Here is an 18,170-nt window from a genome sequence, read left to right as displayed (position 1 = left end):
ACAACTTTGGGGTAATTTTTGTAGATGGCCTTCACTCAGTGAGTGAGAACTTTACCCTCACCATCATATAAGGTTGTGTTTGATTGTGTTGGGTGTCAAGGTATTGTGGTACAATTAGACTTTGAAAAACTAGTATTGTTCGATGATCTTTGTAGAGTACCACAAAATATTGTAGGTTGAAAGAAAATTTTATTTGGCAATATTGATTTTCCTGTCGATGTGACAGATATAACTGAGGTTGGCTAACTATCCATTTCCTTGTTTTTGAGTGATAGGAAAAACAAAAGGGTGCACTTCAAATTGTAATATGATTTGTAGAGACCTTAAAGCCAACTAGTAGATTCATGTTACTTTAGCTGAGGTTTAGAAGTTAAATAAGAACACAAACTTGTGACCTAGAAAATATAATTTAAAGATGGGGGGTTTCAGCACTAATAACCAAATGATCAAAACCTAAATGATGGTGGCACCAACAGATTTTAAGGGCTTTCATAAATCCCAAGTCTCGAATGATTATTGTGTTCCCATGAAAAACAATTTTGGCCACAAACTCTTGTTGCGGCATTTCATGCGTCTTCTTGAGCATTTTCATTTAAGCTACTTTGGGGTGAACCCATTTTTCCTTGCAATGAACTGCATAATCTCTCATGTGTGGTGGTGGGCACATGGACTTGTGCCGATATTTGACTCCAAGGGATTATTCACACGTGGGCAGTGTTGGGCAAAGTCACTAGACCTTACCGGAAATTTTCCTACTACTTATGATCCTAATTGGAAATTAAAATTTTTAACCGGCCACTTTCCTACGAGTGATAATGTCAATCAGAACATGTTCAAATTTTATTTTTTTGCCACATCCAATTATATCAAACTAATGAAACATCTTAATCAAATTCACAAGCTTTTATCACATTATGTTTTCTTAATGAACCATTTACCATTGTGATGGCCAAAGACTTGATTTTGAGGCTCGATATCAGATGTCATTGGCAACCACACAAATATTTCAAGCTTCAATATTATTCATATCTCGTTTACATCTAAGTTGTTTACAATGTACATATACATTTCTAGGAAATTAGCCTCTCCTATCCAAGCAAAAAATCATGGCATTTGGTACTTTGGTTATCGATACTCAAAATTAGAATGTTTGAAAAGCTTTGCGATACATTTTGGATGCTAATGTTGAATATCTTCCAATGCTACAATTTGAAGTGGGGAAGTTGGTGATTCACCAACTGCCAATCAACTAGATTTTGAAAAACCAACTATAAATGGCTTCCACATACATTCTCCACACACACACACACACACTCAATCAATCAATCTTGATGTTAGAACTTGAGCTCAACACAACATTGATGCATGATGGCTTTGAATGATCTCTATGTCTTTACCAATGGTCATTTCTGAATCCCACACATATTTCTTGTGTTCTCTTACAACACATACTAAATCTAGTCTACCTTGGGTGGAGGCATCGTCGATAATGGTATCTTGAAGCTGTGTATGTGTGTGTGTGTCCATGTTGTGTCTATGGGTAGCTTAGCTTAGGTAATAACAAAAAGAACATCTAGCGAAGGGAGTGGTATTGACAATGTTGCATTATACTACATGTAGGGTGGTAGAATCTACACATCAAGAAACTCAACAATTTCCCTTACACAAATCCATCCCCATTATCATCACCATCACCATCACCATCACCTTGTTCTTGTTCTTGTTCTCCTTCTCCTTCTTCATATTTAGGTTGTTATGCATATATGTATATATGCACACAAAAGCTCGCCATATCCAACAATAGGGGAAGCCAAGTAAGACGGGGTTTTCTCTCTCTCTCTCTCTCTCTCTATGTTCTAATTTTTTTATACAGAGACTAGTTATTAACTAAATTAACACTAATTAATTAAATAATGCATCATACCCGACCTCCACTGTTGTTGTTCCTCCTCCACCGTTTTTTCTTCTTCATAACGAATAGAGGATTTGTTAGAATTAGTCAGGTGCCCAACGAATGTACAAATTGATGTCAATATTTGTAAACAATTGATAATATATGAGATTACCTGTGCATGGATTGTCAAGTCTCAACTCTCAAGTCGTAGGGACTGGCAATCACGAAGAGGTAATACAGACAAACATGAAAAGAGAGGGAAAACAGGAGAAAGAGGGATTCAAGAGTGGGGGAAACAAAGAGGGAAAAACACAACGAAAGAGGGGGAAAGAGGGAAATTTGGTTTTTTTAACATTATTTAAAAAAACAAATGCATAAATAGCCGGTTACAGAAATATTAACCGGCTAGATTCCAGTTTTGGGGAAATTTTAGCGGGAATCAGTTATGGCTCTCCCCAACATTGACCGGCAAATGTCCCAACCCAACCGGAACGCTAACACTTTTCCTGGGACTTTGCCAACACTGCACGTGGGTGTTTCTTCATAGTTAAACGCCAGTCAATGTAATTGACCTGGTCATGAGAAATTAGAACAAAGTCAAGCCAAGTCAAGACTAATCGGCCGAGGAGGAGGGTATTCTGGTAAATACCGGAACAGGCAGAGACGCGCGAACTGATACAGACAGACAGACATGGGACCGAATCTCTTAGACCTGATCCGAGACGAGCTTCCCCTGAACCCCGAAAGCTTCACGCTCCCTCCTTCTCAGGCAGTTGGTCTCGTCATCGTCGATGAAGTCAATGGATTCTGCTCTGTCGGATGCGGAAATCTGGTGATGTTTTTCTTCTTCTTCTTCTTCTTCTTCTTCTGGTGATGCTCATGTTGATGATGATGAAAGTTAGAGTTTTGTTGTCTTTGCTGCCATGGATGATGTGGTTGTTGATTACGACGAGATCTGATCCTCTTTCTCTGTCGCTCTCTGTGTTCCTCTGAGGTTATCTCTGATCCCTCTTTCTAGCTGTTTCTTCCTTCAAAATTTGCAGGCTCCGACATGTCCCAACGAACAGATTTCTGAGATGGTGAAGGAGACTGACAAATTGGCTAGAGAATTCTCTGCACGCAACTGGCCGATTCTTGCCCTTATAGATTCTCATTATCCTGACAGACTCGAACCACCATATCCACCTCATTGTATCAAAGGAACTGGTGAAGATGAACTTGTTCCAGGTACTTACTTCTTTTCTCCCTGATTTTTTGAATCTAGGAGATGAAATCTCCGAATTCTTGCATTTTGGAGATTAACTTTTGCATGTAGAAGAGAAATTGTTCCATTTACAGAATGAAATATTGCATTCTTTCATTTCAGTTTCCTTGCTTACACATATGGACACATATATCACGTGGTTGAATACCATATGCAGAGTCTATGAGACTGAACTATTGTGTAAAAAATATGGTTTGATACCTGAGGGTTCCCTTCTCGTCTTATATTGTTGCTCATTCGTCATGACCACCTAGAGATAAGATGGAATACACCATTGAGATGCTTGTTGAATCTAGAAAATGCTAATTTTCCTCAAGAAGATGAATTTATGCTTGAGAACTCCCTCAATCACACACCGTGGCTACCTTCATATACGATGGAATACTGGAACATCCACATATATACATAATGGAATAGCCACATGTAACACTAATCTGAAGGTTTCTGCTCTTCTTTTTTCGCATTCTTTGTCTTTGTGTTTTCCGTCTCCCACAAATAGGGGTCTCTGATGGATTATTGGCATAATGTTTTGCATGTCTGTACGGGAGTAGAAATGAATTTGTTGCATGTCCCATCCTACCATAATCATGACAATACATGTATCTAGATATTTTGGAAGATACAAAGCCCATATACACGGATTTCATTATAGAATGTTTATACCACTGTATCCTCATTAATTAATCTTGCCGCATTCGCTCCTATATTTCCCACAGATTTGCAATGGTTGCATCATGATAAGAATGCCTTCCTCATGCAAAAGGATTGCATTAACGGTTACATTGGTGGGATTCAGCCGGATGGGAGCAATTTAGTAGAGGATTGGGTGAAGAAAAACAATGTTCAGACAGTATTTCTCTTCTCTTTTACCTATGCCATTGTATAGTTATTGGTTTTCTATATATTGCAATTGGATGAAAAGGGCTTAATGGATAATGAGTGGTTGAATGTGGACAGATGCTCGTAGTCGGAATATGCACCGATATATGTGTGATGGACTTTGTGGTTACTGTGTTATCTGCAAGAAATCATGGTATTTTGTCACCACTTGAAGAAGTCCTCGTGTACATTAAAGGGTGCTCAACCTATGATTTGCCGACAAATATTGCAAGAGGGATTGGGGCATCGCCACATCCACAGGTTGGTTCGTTTTTGTTTGTGGTTCTAGATAGGTTCTGTCCTCTTTCTTTAATTCCATTTATATGATTATATTTCTTTTACTAGGAACTTACACATCATATGGGTTTGTATGTGGCAAAGTCAAGAGGAGCTCGTCTTATTCACAACTTAACATTCCCGTAGCAACAATGTCTCTCCTTGATAGATTGATGCAAAGCAAATAGAATACAATAAAGTTTCAAATGTCTAGAACAAATAGAATACAATAAAGATTTTAATGTTGTTGTTATGGATATTGATTTATAGACAATTGTATTTGAGGTATGTTGTACACTATTCGTGTACAACATCACTCATACACATATATAGAAGTCCAAAAACTTCCAAGTCATGTATATTGTCCATGAAGTCTTGAACCTTGGAAAGCTCGTTGCAAAATTGTAACATTATTTGATTCACATTCTCTAATATTGTAGGACAAGATACTCAATCATATCCTCAAATTAGAGATGTTCTCAAGTTGAAACCTCATCATGTTAATCAAGTTGTAGTGGTGCATCTGATCTCAAAAGTAAATGATAGATATAAATAGCAATGGGCCCGGTTCGGTTCGGTTTCTTGGCCTTCAAACCAAACCAAACCATTTTTAGAGATATTGATTATCATACATATTATAAATTTGTGTAAGAAAATCATCATAAATTTGGTTATCACACTTATTATAAATTTGGTCATTAGACTTGTCATAAATTTGGTCATCATACTTATCATAAATTTGGTTATCACACTTATTATAAATTTGGTCATTAGACTCGTCATAAATTTGGTCATTGTAAATATTATAAATTTGGTCATCATACTTATCATAAATTTGGTTATCACACTTATTATAAATTTGGTCATTATACTTGTCATAAATTTGGTCATTGTAAATATTATAAATTTGGTCATCATACTTATCATAAATTTGATAATCATACATCAAAAGAGTCTCTACTTATAATGCATATAAAATTTAATAAGTTAGAGCTTAGAGGTTTAAAATTAAAAGTTGAAAGTTAGAGCCTAGAGATGAAAATTTAAGAATATTTTTTAACCTTTAAACCGAAATCGATAAACCTCTAAACCATGAAATTCAAAACCGAATTGAACCGAAACCAAACCGAATCATAACATTTGAAACCAAACCAAACGGTTTATTTATCTTTGAACCAATAAACTTTTAAGCCACGGTTTACAGCGGTTCAGTTCGGTTTGAGTTGAAATTGGGCCCATTGCTAGATATAAACTTGTTACTCCTCCCACATGTCAAATGGATTGATTGATGAGAAAATGATGAGATGGGAGAATACTACAAACAACCGAGAGGTATACAATCTTCGGAATTGATATTGGAATCAAGCCTAGGGCTATGCTTATTTGCCCAAACTTGTTGAGTACCCCATGTTTGGTTATAAACACTTGTGGTTAAAAAACTCTACAAATTCTCCAATGTTGAGCTCTATAAGCTCATGTGGTAAAGTGGTTGAATCCATTATTGCAATATTGTGCATGTTGATTTGAACATCAAAGAATATGCACTATCTTATTGGGAGCATTATTACAACAATGATATTTATGGTGAATGGCTAGGACAAATTCACTGGCCTTGGAATCAATAATGATATTGTGGCATTGTTTATGGAAACTTAAAGCCATCACAATGGGCACACACTATACATTATTATCATTGGGTTGACAAAATTGAGTTGGTCTTACAAATCCTCATATCGTTAAAAGATTTTTTGACATGCGATGATGGGATAAGCATTGTTTTGGGTAAGTATAGTGATGTTACGTGCAACATGTGTATGGTATGCTTCTTTGAATTGAGATGTGAGGTTATGAGTTGATAAATTCTAGATAGGTGAACAATGTTATTAGTGAGCACGAGAGAAAATGGAGATGAATTGAGGAGAGAGTTTGTTGAAAAGGATAACTATAATGGAATAAAACGGGGATGAACATGTGCCATAGTTGTTTGAGAGTGGAGGGGGCGAAATGCCCCCGAGATTTTATTTATTTCACTTGTGCCCTCGACATTTTATTTTTTTCCCCTAGAAAATGCCCTTAGTTTTGCAGCAAGAAGAAAAAGTGGACGATTTGACTCTATGATTGCCAAAAGAACGTGCATGCTCGAGGAAAAGGTGATGAATTGATAACGTTATTCCTTGTGTTTGTTTGCGGCACCTCTTTAGTTCGACGAAATGGAACCTCAAACCTTTTTGCTAGGTAAATTTTGGGCACACATAAATTAGGAAATCAGAAAAAGCAAATTGGTACGGTTGTGGTCTATATAACTGGAGTGATCAGGTGGCCTTTTGTCTTGAGCAACACCCGAAGGGAAGAGGTCATTTTAAAGTTCCCACAGCCAACAGGGGATAAGGGGTGACCAAGAGACATTTGCAAAGAAAAAAAAATATAGGGGCATTTGGGGATATAAAAAAGAGAGAAAGGGGCATTCAGGAAATATATGTAGAAAAGGGTAGGGGTATTTGGGGAAATAAAAGAGTGAAAGAAAGAAAAGAAAGAAATGTATATTAACGTCTTCTAAGGCCAAAATTTGGCCCATGAGACAAATTGGTGTACAATAAAATAGGGTGTCTACCCAATCATCGAAATACAAAAAAAATAAAAAAATAGATTTATTATTATTATTATTATTATTATTTAAAGAAAGAAAAGGGCATTATCGGGAAATATAGAAAAGATAGGGGTACTTTAGGAATATATATGTATATATATAAATGCAGAATAAATTTGGAACACTAAAAAGCCAATTTATATTGTAGTTTCTGGTTTTGTTAATTAAAACGAAAAGCTCTTCTTCTTCTTCTTCTTCTGCTTCTCCCCCCTTTCGTTTTCTCTTTCTCTCTCTCTTGTCGCGCTCTGTGTATTTTTAGGGTTTCCTCTCGTCCCTGCGGTGCAGAACAACAAGGCCATGAGTCGTTACGATGGACGAAGCTCTGATCCGAGCACCTTCCGCGACAGAAGAAGGTTCGTTCGTTCCTCCCATCTCTAGACAAAGAAAAAAAAAAGCCCTATCTTTCTTCTTTCCTCTTCTTGTGCTGCCATTTTTTTTTTTGTTGCCCCTTTCTACGTCCAAAGCTCTTAATTTGTGTTTTTCATTGTTCTTATTGTCAATTTTTATTTTTTATTTTCTTCTCTTCTCTGCTACACCTTTCCTCCCCTTTCTGCCAAGCTTGTCGGGATCTTGTCCCTGTCTGAAACCCTAATTTTATGCTTTCCTTGCTTGATTTCTACTTCCCTTTCTTTCTTTCTTTCATTCTTTTTCTATGCTACTTCCATTTCCAGTCTGCGGAGCCTACTTGAATCTGTCAGAAACCCTAGCATAATTTGAAATTGTTTCTTGATATTGGAACATCCTTGCCGAGATTTTCATGGATTGATATCTTCTCTGCCTTGAGCCACAGCTTTGCGATATCTTTGCAAGATCTGTACTTTGTCTCCCGTCTCCCGTCTTCCATCTTCTCTTTCTCTGCTACTGTTCTTTCCTATCCGCAAAATCTGCTTCATTTTGTCAGATAATGTAACCCTGATTTGTATGTGCTGTTTGACCTGGCCACTTTTATGCAGTGATTTTGGAGGTAGATTTGCCTCGGATGGAAGAGGGTCTTCTTCTGGAGGTCGTTTTGGTGGAAATTACAGTGATTGGGGTAATGGAAGCAGTGGAGGGAGGGGAAGTAGTTGGAGCGATAGAGGAGAAAGGGATTTTTCAAGCTCTTCGAAACGTGATCTTGACAATATAGTTCTGCCTAAAGAAGAATTCGAAGGTCTGATACCATTTGAAAAAAACTTCTATGTTGAGCATCCGGAAGTAGCATCCTTGACAGAAGATGAAGTTGCGGCATATAGAAAACGTAGACAGATAACTGTAGAAGGTCGAGATATACCGAAGCCTGTACGAACATTTGATGAAGCTTCTTTTCCTGGTACATTTTCAACCTCTTTTTAAAAATCTCTAGTTGAAATCCTTAAATGAGAATAATAAGGCTATATTCTTCCTAAGGAATGCCCTTTTTTCTTCTCTTGTAATGTTAAGCAAATTTGTTTGTTACTGTTCCTTGTTCTGTAACAATATTGTGTAGGATTGTGTTGAATAGATTGTGAACAAAGACAGAGCAGAATTTGTTTACGATGAGTTCTTTTATTTTTCAATATATTTTTAGCTAGATTTGCTCTCTAGGTCTTGTTCCACGAAGTTTAAATTATCAAATATGATGATGAATTTTAATGGGTGGTTTAAGAATTTAACTGTAAATTGCCTTGAATATAACGAAGGACTAGAAGAAAAACAGAAAATTGACGTTTATTTTTGTACTGGCTCATTATGTATTATACAGATTATGTTCTTCAGGAGGTTTTGAGGGCTGGATTTACGGAACCGACCCCCATCCAAGCACAAGGTTGGCCCATGGCTCTTAAAGGAAGGGACCTCATTGGACTTGCTGAGACTGGGTCTGGGAAGACGCTTTCTTATCTTTTGCCTGCAATTGTTCATGTCAATGCTCAACCGTTCCTTGGTAGATTTCTTAACTGACACTTTTTTATTGAAAATATCATATGTACTATTACATTCATCAATATGGGAGTTAGTTTTTGTTCTATTGGCATTTTTCTAGCGTAAATGAATTCATGCTCCCTGGGTTTGAGTTGAGTTCTTGTTCTATTGGCATTTTTCTAGCATAAATGATTGCATGCTCCCTGGGTTTGAGTTGAAGTTGGGATGTTCATTTAGGTTATATTAAGATTTTGTGTTATCTACACATATAAACACATGCATACCTTCACTGTCCATGCACGTGTAGACATATATATGTATTCTTTTCAGGGACATAGTAGTCAGGTATATTCATATGTCTTTCTTTGAAGACAAACTCAGCTGTGAGCTATTTATGTTATCGTATTTGTAAAATTTAGAATGTCCTCAATTTCATTCTCTATCCGGTGGGAACTTTACAATGTGATAATAATGCCCTCCTTTTCATTCTCTAGCCCCTGGAGATGGACCGATTGTTCTTGTCCTTGCACCAACAAGAGAGCTTGCAGTTCAAATTCAGCAGGAAGCAACAAAATTTGGAGCATCTTCCAAGATCAAGAACACATGTATATATGGAGGGGCTCCAAAGGGACCACAAATTCGTGATCTTCAGAAAGGTTATATGTGTCACCAAGCCTGTTTTCATCTGTATGGCACATTTGTTGAAAAAAGGTTTCTTTTGTAGCCTTACAGTGAATATCACAATATCTTACTATATGTGGAAGTGTTTGCAGGTGTTGAAATAGTCATTGCTACCCCTGGGAGACTGATTGACATGCTTGAGTCTAGGCAGACTAACCTTAGAAGAGTAACATACCTTGTACTCGATGAAGCTGACAGAATGTTGGATATGGGGTTTGAACCACAGATAAGAAAGATTATCTCTCAGGTACATATACTATTGTCTATACTGAGGAGTTTAGGCTCCCTCATAATTGGTTCTGTGGAAAGTGATCGAAAAGCTTTTCATTCCCAGATTCGTCCGGACAGACAGACTTTATATTGGAGTGCAACATGGCCTAAGGAGGTCGAGATACTTGCTCGCCAATTTTTACATAATCCTTACAAGGTACAGATGTCAACTGTCAACAATGTCTTTCTATCTTGATGCTAGCACTCCCCTCTGACTTTTTGCTCATCATGCACTCAGGTCATCATCGGCTCAGCTGATTTGAAGGCTAATCATTCTATTCGCCAGATTGTAGAGGTGGTTTCGGAGCATGAGAAGTATCCAAAGTGAGTAGAACATTTAAATGTTGATTCAAAGCAATGGCTAAAGTTGCTTTTGTGCAGGTACATGTCCCTTATGTCTATATTTTCTGTGTTCGATTACTGTGTAGGCTCATCAAGCTTCTAGAAGAAATAATGGATGGCAGTAAACTACTAATATTCATGGAGACGAAAAAAGGATGTGATCAAGTTACTAGACAATTACGTATGGATGGATGGCCAGCACTGTCTATTCATGGTGATAAAAGCCAAGCAGAACGTGACTGGGTTCTCTCTGAGTTCAAAGCAGGAAAAAGTCCAATAATGACAGCAACTGATGTTGCTGCTCGTGGGTTGGGTATGTAAACACTGACAAAGGGATTTTTCAGTAACAAAATTGCAATATTAAAACTTGTGAGGTTATGGAAATCAGCGGGCTGCTTGCTGGCCAGTGTTCTAAAGGTGTGATTGTGGCGTGGCGGCGGTGCAGCGTTCTAATAGTAGGTGCTTTTATGAGATAATGTGGCCTCTGCCGCCGCCATGCTGTGGTCCGCATGTTTGGAGCTGGCTTCAATTCGCAGCCTGACTGATTTCGACGTGTCATTTTATTCTCCGAAGGTGGGCATTCCCATGAAACGAGTCTTTGAACCAGAATTTTTGGTGTTTGTGGATTATAATGAATAAGGTGCACATGTCGATCTTTATCATGTTGCTGGGATTTCATTTGTTGCATGCTCTATATTTTATATGTAGAATACTATGACTTGGTTTAAAGTGCATGGGGTTTCAGAAACTACTGTGCTTAGCATCAATTGGGCTTTTTGCATGTCTTATATGATAGATAGATAATATTGGAAATTAGTTTCAAGTCTGGCTGTTTCCAATGTTTGGCACATATTGGTGTATGTTGATTATAAGGGACTGGTTTTGAATTGAATTGAGGTTCAACTGTTAGCACAAGTATGGTTTCATGTGATATATGTAAATTATAGGCATAGTCTTGACATGATCATCGGCTTACTGTTTAACACGATTTTTTCATCTTTAAGGTTTTATCATGCATGTGAATTTCAGAGAATGTCAAGTACTCTGTAGTATAAAATATTAGCACGATTTTCTCATCTTTCAGGTATTATCATGCATGTGAAATTTAGAGAATGCCAAGTACACTGTAATATCATGCATTTTGCATGTATTTTATCGTGGCATGTATTTTATCTTGATAGAAGATCACAGGGCATTGCTTGAAGTGCATGGAGGGTCAAATATTTAGCACAGATTTGGTGTTCTATATGTTTTATAGAGATTATGGGGCAAATGCTTGCTTAACAGATTCAGAAGTAATTTTGCATGTCGTACATGGAGTATATAGATTCCAGCGAATGGGTCTTGAGGTTCATTGGAGCTCATTTTTGTTGTGTAATTGAGAACAATGTTGAATTAATGTATGTTTCCTATATTGAATGCAGATGTTAAAGATATCAAATGTGTGATCAACTATGATTTTCCGGGTTCCTGTGAAGATTATGTTCATAGGATAGGAAGGACTGGTCGAGCTGGAGCATCAGGTATGGCATACACGTTTTTCACAGCAGCAAATGCGAAGCACGCAAGGGAGCTCATTGGCATTTTGAGTGAAGCTGGTCAAACCGTCAATCCCGCCTTGCAGTCAATGGCAGGGTCAGGATATGGGGGTGGAGCTGGAGGTATGGCACCTTGTTATATACTTGAGCATTCTAACATACTAGCATTAGAAGATTAAAGTACTGAATCCTTTTTAATTCTAGTCTTGCATACCGTATAAGTAGGATGCAAAAAGAGAATAATAGAATTACGGAGGTTTTTGCTTGGTCATTAGTGCTCTTAACAATCATAAAATTGTGATTAAAAATTTAGTTAGCTTTAGAGAAAACAATTCTTACCAAATTTATTTTTAGATATGAAAACAGCCATGAGACAATGTTCTAATAGATTTTTTGAATTTAAGATAAAACTACAGTGTGATATTACAATTTAGTAGCCTCAGAGAGAATGAAGCTATAAAATGGATTAAAATGAAAAAGTTGACAGGGCAATTGATGTTTCAGTAGCTCTAGGAAAGCCACTGAAATGAGGTTTTATAATCTAACAGGATTTCGTGATCGAGGTCGTGGGTTTGGAGGTCGAGGGGGATACAAGTCGGGCTCGAATACAGTACCACTTGGAGGGTCTCGTGCATGGGGGCGTTAGAATAGTGAAGAAAAGAAGACCATGGCACTGCTAACCATGGACTGATTAGACAATCTGAAAGAGTGTTGATCAGTCTTCAGTAATATGTCCACAATGAATGCCATCAGTTTGAACTTATACCCATATGCTGAAGTTGATTGGCCAAATACAAAGAGTGTCATGTACTTGTAGCATAAAAATGGCTTCTCGATGTCTGAAATGGAACTATATTTTGCTCGACTTCCTATATTGAGTTGTGGGAGATGCCTGAATGCTTTACAAACAATCACTTTCTCAACAATTTTAAGCGTAATACTTAGCTCTGACGTTCTTTGTATATATATAACGTTGCAAATGCCTGGCTGTCAACTGTTTTCTGGTGGTTGGTGGCATTATTCATGTGGTACATTGTTGACAGGTATTTTATGTACTTACTCCCTATGCTAAAAGCTTACTAAAAGGCCTAAATTTTATTGGGAGTCTTCAGTTTGATTCAACAAATGTAATATGTATGGAAGTTTAAAATATTTAAACAAGGCATGAATTTGATTGAAGGACATCCTGTGTCTATTTTGGAAATGACCTTGTCAATCTGAACTTCTTAGTTCATGGTTCAGCTATTATACTTTGCAAAGATATAATAATATACGTAATTCTGTTAAAGGTATATTGTGGAGAGTGGGATGGTATTGTGAAGTCCACATCACATGTATGTGAGTGGTGAAGTGTATGTCGATAAGGATTTTGAAATTGATTAACATTCTTAATTAAAGGTCCTATTAACAAATATCAAGCATAGTATTTATTTGGAACTCTCATTTACCATGTTTTTAAGAGAGAAAAATCTGAAGCTTAGTGTTGACCTAGAACTTTATCATTGCACCATCCAGATCATTAGAGAATTGTGGCCCTCTCACATTATCATAAACTGATAAACCTATTCAGTTTGATGTACTGGGCATTTATCCTAGATGTATGTATATGTTCTATAACATACTTGTAACAATCAGGTTACAGTAAAACATCATGTAAACCATATATGCGAAAGCTACATGATCCCCATGTGTAGTTCAGGTGAGGACTTAAATTGTTGGGGATGATCTAGTTATTGGCCAATGGAATTATCATCCTCGATATTATGGTAATGTTATTACTCCAAGTACATGAGACATCAAATATGGATCATGGATATATAAATTTGGTTGAATGGAGACAAATAGAAGGTTCGAAACTTGACATGAATCTCAGAAATTATGGTGGCAACTGTTTTGTAAGTCATCACTAAGGCAAGTGGCAACTTCACATATCCAATTAGACAAGTCAATGAGGATGAATTGGATTTGAGATAGTTGTGTTTCTACATTTTAATCTTCAATGCTTCATGAAATTCATCAGCTTTTCAGGATTTTTGAATTCTGGAATGGCACACCTATTTATTATACAAGGTTTGTGTATGCTAGGCTGGGTAAAGTCACAGATTCAAGAACCTTAGCGCTTCATGTCCATGAATACACGCAGTAGTGGTGTATTTGTGCACAATGATTGTAAACATTATATGCTATAGATGAAAGGTAGCATCAAATAGTTGCTTTTATGGAAGGATCTTACATCAAAACACAATTTACATCACAAGGATCTTACCACTGCTCTGTTATGGCCATGGCTTATCTACTGTCGGCCATACGATACAATTAGTGAGTGGGGTAATCATCGGATGATACACATTGGGAATGAATTCAAAGAATGAATGATTCGAGGATTGGGTCAAGATTCTCGAATCAAGCTTGGTGAATCAGAAAATGAACAGATGACACACGTTGGGAATGAACTCCAGAATGATCCGAGGATACAATGAAGTTTCTCGAATCAAGCTATGCATGCAGATGTGGTGGTGAGTGCGTTCGCTCAACTAGATTCTCCAAAAGCTACAGATATGCCATGCGACATGGCAAAAAATAGCTGGAGTGCAATCTACAACTGTGGTGGTGCTGCTCCTCCTAATCGGAAAAGCTATTGCAGAGAAAGCACTCCTGGTCCCATATTTCAAAAAAAAACAAAGAAAAACGAAAATCTTCTAGAGAAATAAGGTTTCTCTTCATCGTCTTCTCTGTACAAGGAGAAGCTTCTATGGTGCCGATGTCCATCACCATTCAAAAAAGGTTTATATTCTCCAATAAGGCTGTAGGTAATCATCGTCACCATCACCATCGTCGTTTTATTTTGAATCTGCTTCATTCTTTCCGTCAAGATCGTCTGCAATATTCATTACCCGTCATGGTTATGGAGTCACATCTTAACTTCTGCCAACATAAATTTAGATTCATAATAATAATGACATGGATTTTCCAACATCATCATTTGCAAAGCTTCACCATTATCGCTTTCCATCATCATCACCATTACCCTCACCCGTTACCGTCTAAAGATGTGGTTCTTTGGCCCTAACATTGAAAATGTACACAGCGTCTTTGCAGGGAAAGCTCAGATGTACCACATTCGCACCTTCAAGTTCTGGTATTTTGCGAGGTTCTCGATATCTTCTTCATCATCTGTATGCTCACCTGTATGCGATTCCTATGCCGGATACTTGCCAGGATATCCTTTTTTGCCATAGACTCCATTCATGGCATCATGAGATCCATGCCTCAAAGCATCCATTTGATCGCACCATCACACAGAAAGCATCTTGCACATTAGTTGTTTTGCTTGGATGGCTTGGGGCAGAGCAGAAACACTTGAAGAAATATGCAGATTGGTACACATCAAGAGGAATAAAAGCAATTACTTTCATCCTCCCTACAAAAGACCTTTTGAGTCCCAGAGCTTTCTATAATACTGCAAAATATGCGGATCTTCTCAGCAAAGATATGTTCAAATGGCTTAAATCATCACCACAAGATGATGCAGAGAAGCAAGGAAATGGATCAAAGCAGATAATTTTCCACATATTCAGTAATACTGGTTGGCTCATGTATGGTGTTATGCTTGAGAGGATTATTGCAAAAGGAGAATGTGATGATTTTGTTAAGAAGATTAAAGGGTGTATTGTGGATTCCGCTCCATGTGTTAAACTGGATCCTCGAGTTTGGGCATCAGGTTTTTTTGCAGCTTTCTTAAAGAAACAAAGTATTTCAACCTATTGCAATGAATACAATACAGCTTCGGATGAATTGGGATATGGTGGTGTGTTAATAAAAAAGCCCAATTTGAAGGAGGTTGTTTTGCTCACAATGCTAGAGAAGTTCTTCTCCTTGTTTCTCAAAGTACCTTGTGTCAAAAAAAGGTTGAATGAACTTGAGTTCGTGATAGCACACGAGCAACCAGTATCTTGCCCACATTTGTATATGTATAGTAGTTTCGATAAGGTGATACCGGTTGGATTGATTAAAGCTTTTATCGAAGAACAGAGGAAGATTGGACGCCTGGTGAGGTCTTGTGACTTCAAATATTCTCCCCATGTGGACCATTTTCGAAACTTCCCTGAGAAATACAGTGAGCAGCTTGCAAAATTCCTAGAAGAATGTATTTCGTAGCTTTGGAACCAGTGCCAATATGGGGTAATGGAGAGCATGGAAAATATTGGAGATGATATTTGCAATCTTTTTGTCAAGGTTGATTGCCACAATCATCTGTTTATGTATTGATAACAACATGCGTAAGTGTGGTTTCTCATTGACGGTCAATATTAGGTATAGTAATCAAGAAGCTTCGGCATTTATGGTAGTATATATCGGGCATTTAATCTTTTCATTAAAATTGCAATGCCATTAACTAATGAATGATAAGCATGAAATACATATTGGACAAATTGAGTAAATTTTGGATTTATGGAGTATATGTTAATACAATGAATTCATTGTAAAGCTTTTCCAGGGAGGAATTTTATCAATCATAAAATTTCCTATGGTAGAGCAAAAATATTTGTGACGGTGATAGATTAAATCTTTGATATGAATTTTCTTCCTTTTCATGTAGTCAATGTAAGCTCTAGGTCTATAGAAGAGTTATATTCTCGCCTCATGATGATTGCACTTATTATCTACCAATTTCTTCTTCAACTTTGCTAGCATGAAACATATAACTCAGATGACTCATAATGGTGAGTATTCATGGGAGACATCATAATGTTGCTAAATGTATTCTCAAGCCTCAGGTTGTTCACATGCACGTTCAAGGGTAAATTTTGCTACAATAAATCAACATGAGTTGAGTTGACTGAAATGTTTCTTGTAATGATGTTTTTATATTTATATTAAATACCTCCTGAAGTCTCATATGTACGTAATCAACTCTTCACACCTCAAAGTCATAGGGACTTATTGAAAACATCTTATCATACCATTTGAGTTACCTCTCCCCATTAATTATCCCTGGGTTGCCACTCATTCAATTTTGTCTGAATGTTGCATTGTGCAAGTCATATTACATAGATACCTTCTAATTTTTGCTAATTACATAAGAAAGTCACTCAGTGTCAAACCCTGACAAGGGAATACAATTAAAAAAAATATACATATCTATCACAATATTAAGGACAAAGAAAGACTAGGAGCCGAGTTAAAATTACTCACGACTATTAATGTCATCAATTGCATAGAAGATTGCATGAAGATTACCTTCTATTAATTGTAGTAACTTGAGACAATGTTTCACTAGGAGAGAATCCTGGTTGACATTGTTAGTTTAAATAAACACTGGTCATGACTTCAATTGCTTTATGTAGGAAACTTAGCCACAACTAGTAAACAGTGTCATTCCATCCTGAGATGAAGGAAACAGGTTTATAATTATCAGGTTTCCTATCCACCATTCATCATATAAATATAAATATTTACCATGATGCTTCATGTCCCCCCATTAGGATCCCAGCCAACAGGTAGAGCTGTACAAAATTTACTTTGTTGTTCAATATGAAATTAGAGCTGTTTGGGATACTCATCTTTTAGGAGCTGTCAACTGGTAGAGATGTCATCCATACTACCCCTTAACCTAACATATGATGCTCCTAAAAGGGATATTTGTTAATTTTACTTAAATGTTTTGTTCAGTGTTGATAAATGTGAGTTCATAGTTGATTGAGCTTAAACTAGAAGTTTGGGTAGTTTAGATCAAATGGTGTATCTGCAGATGTGCCATCTTATTTGCAAATATTAGCATGAACGCTAGGAATTTGTTGTGATCTTTTTCATTTATTGTTTCTGATAAAATTTGGACATGTATCACTATTTATTAGTCTTTTTTACTTAGAATCACAAGCAGTGTGTATTCTAGTGCAAGTTTGAATGCCAATACAAAAATTGGTTCCAGGACAAGTTTTCTCATCATCAAATTCAGTCCCAGCATAGTTGTGCAATGCAAGTCCACTAACAATACACATAGGTAAGGAAAAATACTAGGGAATGGTGGAAATCTCACAACATTTTAAGCAGATGAGAATATTTAGACCGTCAGAGCCCAAGCCATCAAGAGCATGAAGGTGATATAATCCGCCAGCGCAAAACCTTTCTTTGAAAGCAATACACTAGCTCAGATCATATACCTTTCGGATGTTCTGTTTCGTCAAATTTTAAGTGATGTAGACTTCACAATATGTTTGAGACAATGCATTTCTCATGGTTTTATGACCAAGCTTTACTAATCCACTTCTGAAATATTGACGGATGCTTTGCAATGCCATCTATAGTTTATATACAAGTTAGAATTTAATAAAAAAGTCATATTTAATGATTGCACAAGTATATTAGATCACATTAAGGCTCTCAACCAAAGCTTTCAAGGATGTAAGGTCATAAATATACATCACTACGATAACAAGAAGATTGAGGCAGCCAAAAGTCTAGATTAACTTTGCCAAAAACTTTTAAGATCTGATCCAG

At 36.9% G+C, this 18,170-nt stretch overlaps 3 protein-coding genes across 5 annotated transcripts; all 3 read left to right on the top strand.

Annotated features, from left to right (window-relative positions):
• The first annotated feature begins 2,550 nt into the window (after positions 1–2,550).
• On the top strand, positions 2,551–4,815 carry NIC1 (nicotinamidase 1). Of its 2 annotated transcripts, none has more exons than XM_087321986.1 (5): positions 2,551–2,726; positions 2,938–3,121; positions 3,875–4,008; positions 4,116–4,298; positions 4,419–4,815. In XM_087321986.1, the coding sequence occupies exons 1-5, from the start codon at positions 2,586–2,588 to the stop codon at positions 4,458–4,460; spliced, it is 684 nt and encodes a 227-aa protein (XP_087178112.1). In that variant the 5' UTR covers positions 2,551–2,585; the 3' UTR covers positions 4,461–4,815. The 2 variants fall into 2 exon arrangements, with proteins under 2 accessions (XP_087178112.1, XP_087178110.1); XM_087321984.1 differs by having other exon boundaries at positions 2,552–2,726; positions 4,383–4,815.
• Positions 4,816–7,152: 2,337 nt separating this feature from the next.
• On the top strand, positions 7,153–12,618 carry RH20 (DEA(D/H)-box RNA helicase family protein). 2 transcript variants are annotated; one of them, XM_087321982.1, is made up of 10 exons: positions 7,153–7,313; positions 7,914–8,269; positions 8,681–8,860; positions 9,333–9,494; positions 9,612–9,766; positions 9,854–9,946; positions 10,028–10,113; positions 10,218–10,444; positions 11,556–11,792; positions 12,218–12,618. In XM_087321982.1, exons 1-10 carry the CDS (start codon positions 7,258–7,260, stop codon positions 12,313–12,315), a joined length of 1,650 nt encoding a protein of 549 aa, XP_087178108.1. In that variant the 5' UTR covers positions 7,153–7,257; the 3' UTR covers positions 12,316–12,618. The 2 variants fall into 2 exon arrangements, with proteins under 2 accessions (XP_087178108.1, XP_087178109.1); XM_087321983.1 differs by lacking the exons at positions 11,556–11,792; positions 12,218–12,618 and adding an exon at positions 10,520–10,704.
• Positions 12,619–14,297: 1,679 nt separating this feature from the next.
• LOC147861529 (uncharacterized) lies at positions 14,298–15,977 on the top strand. The gene is made up of 2 exons (XM_087322055.1): positions 14,298–14,479; positions 14,758–15,977. The coding sequence occupies exons 1-2, from the start codon at positions 14,422–14,424 to the stop codon at positions 15,825–15,827; spliced, it is 1,128 nt and encodes a 375-aa protein (XP_087178181.1). The 5' UTR covers positions 14,298–14,421; the 3' UTR covers positions 15,828–15,977.
• The last annotated feature ends 2,193 nt before the right edge of the window (positions 15,978–18,170 follow it).

The sequence above is a fragment of the Azolla caroliniana genome, unplaced genomic scaffold, assembly GCF_043228905.1.
Source record: "Azolla caroliniana isolate FFs.n. ecotype wild unplaced genomic scaffold, voAzoCaro1.0.p SCAF_7, whole genome shotgun sequence".
Lineage (NCBI taxonomy): Eukaryota > Viridiplantae > Streptophyta > Polypodiopsida > Salviniales > Salviniaceae > Azolla > Azolla caroliniana.
The sequence above is the reverse complement of the archived record's forward strand: the minus strand, read 5'-3'. Positions and strand labels throughout refer to the sequence as shown.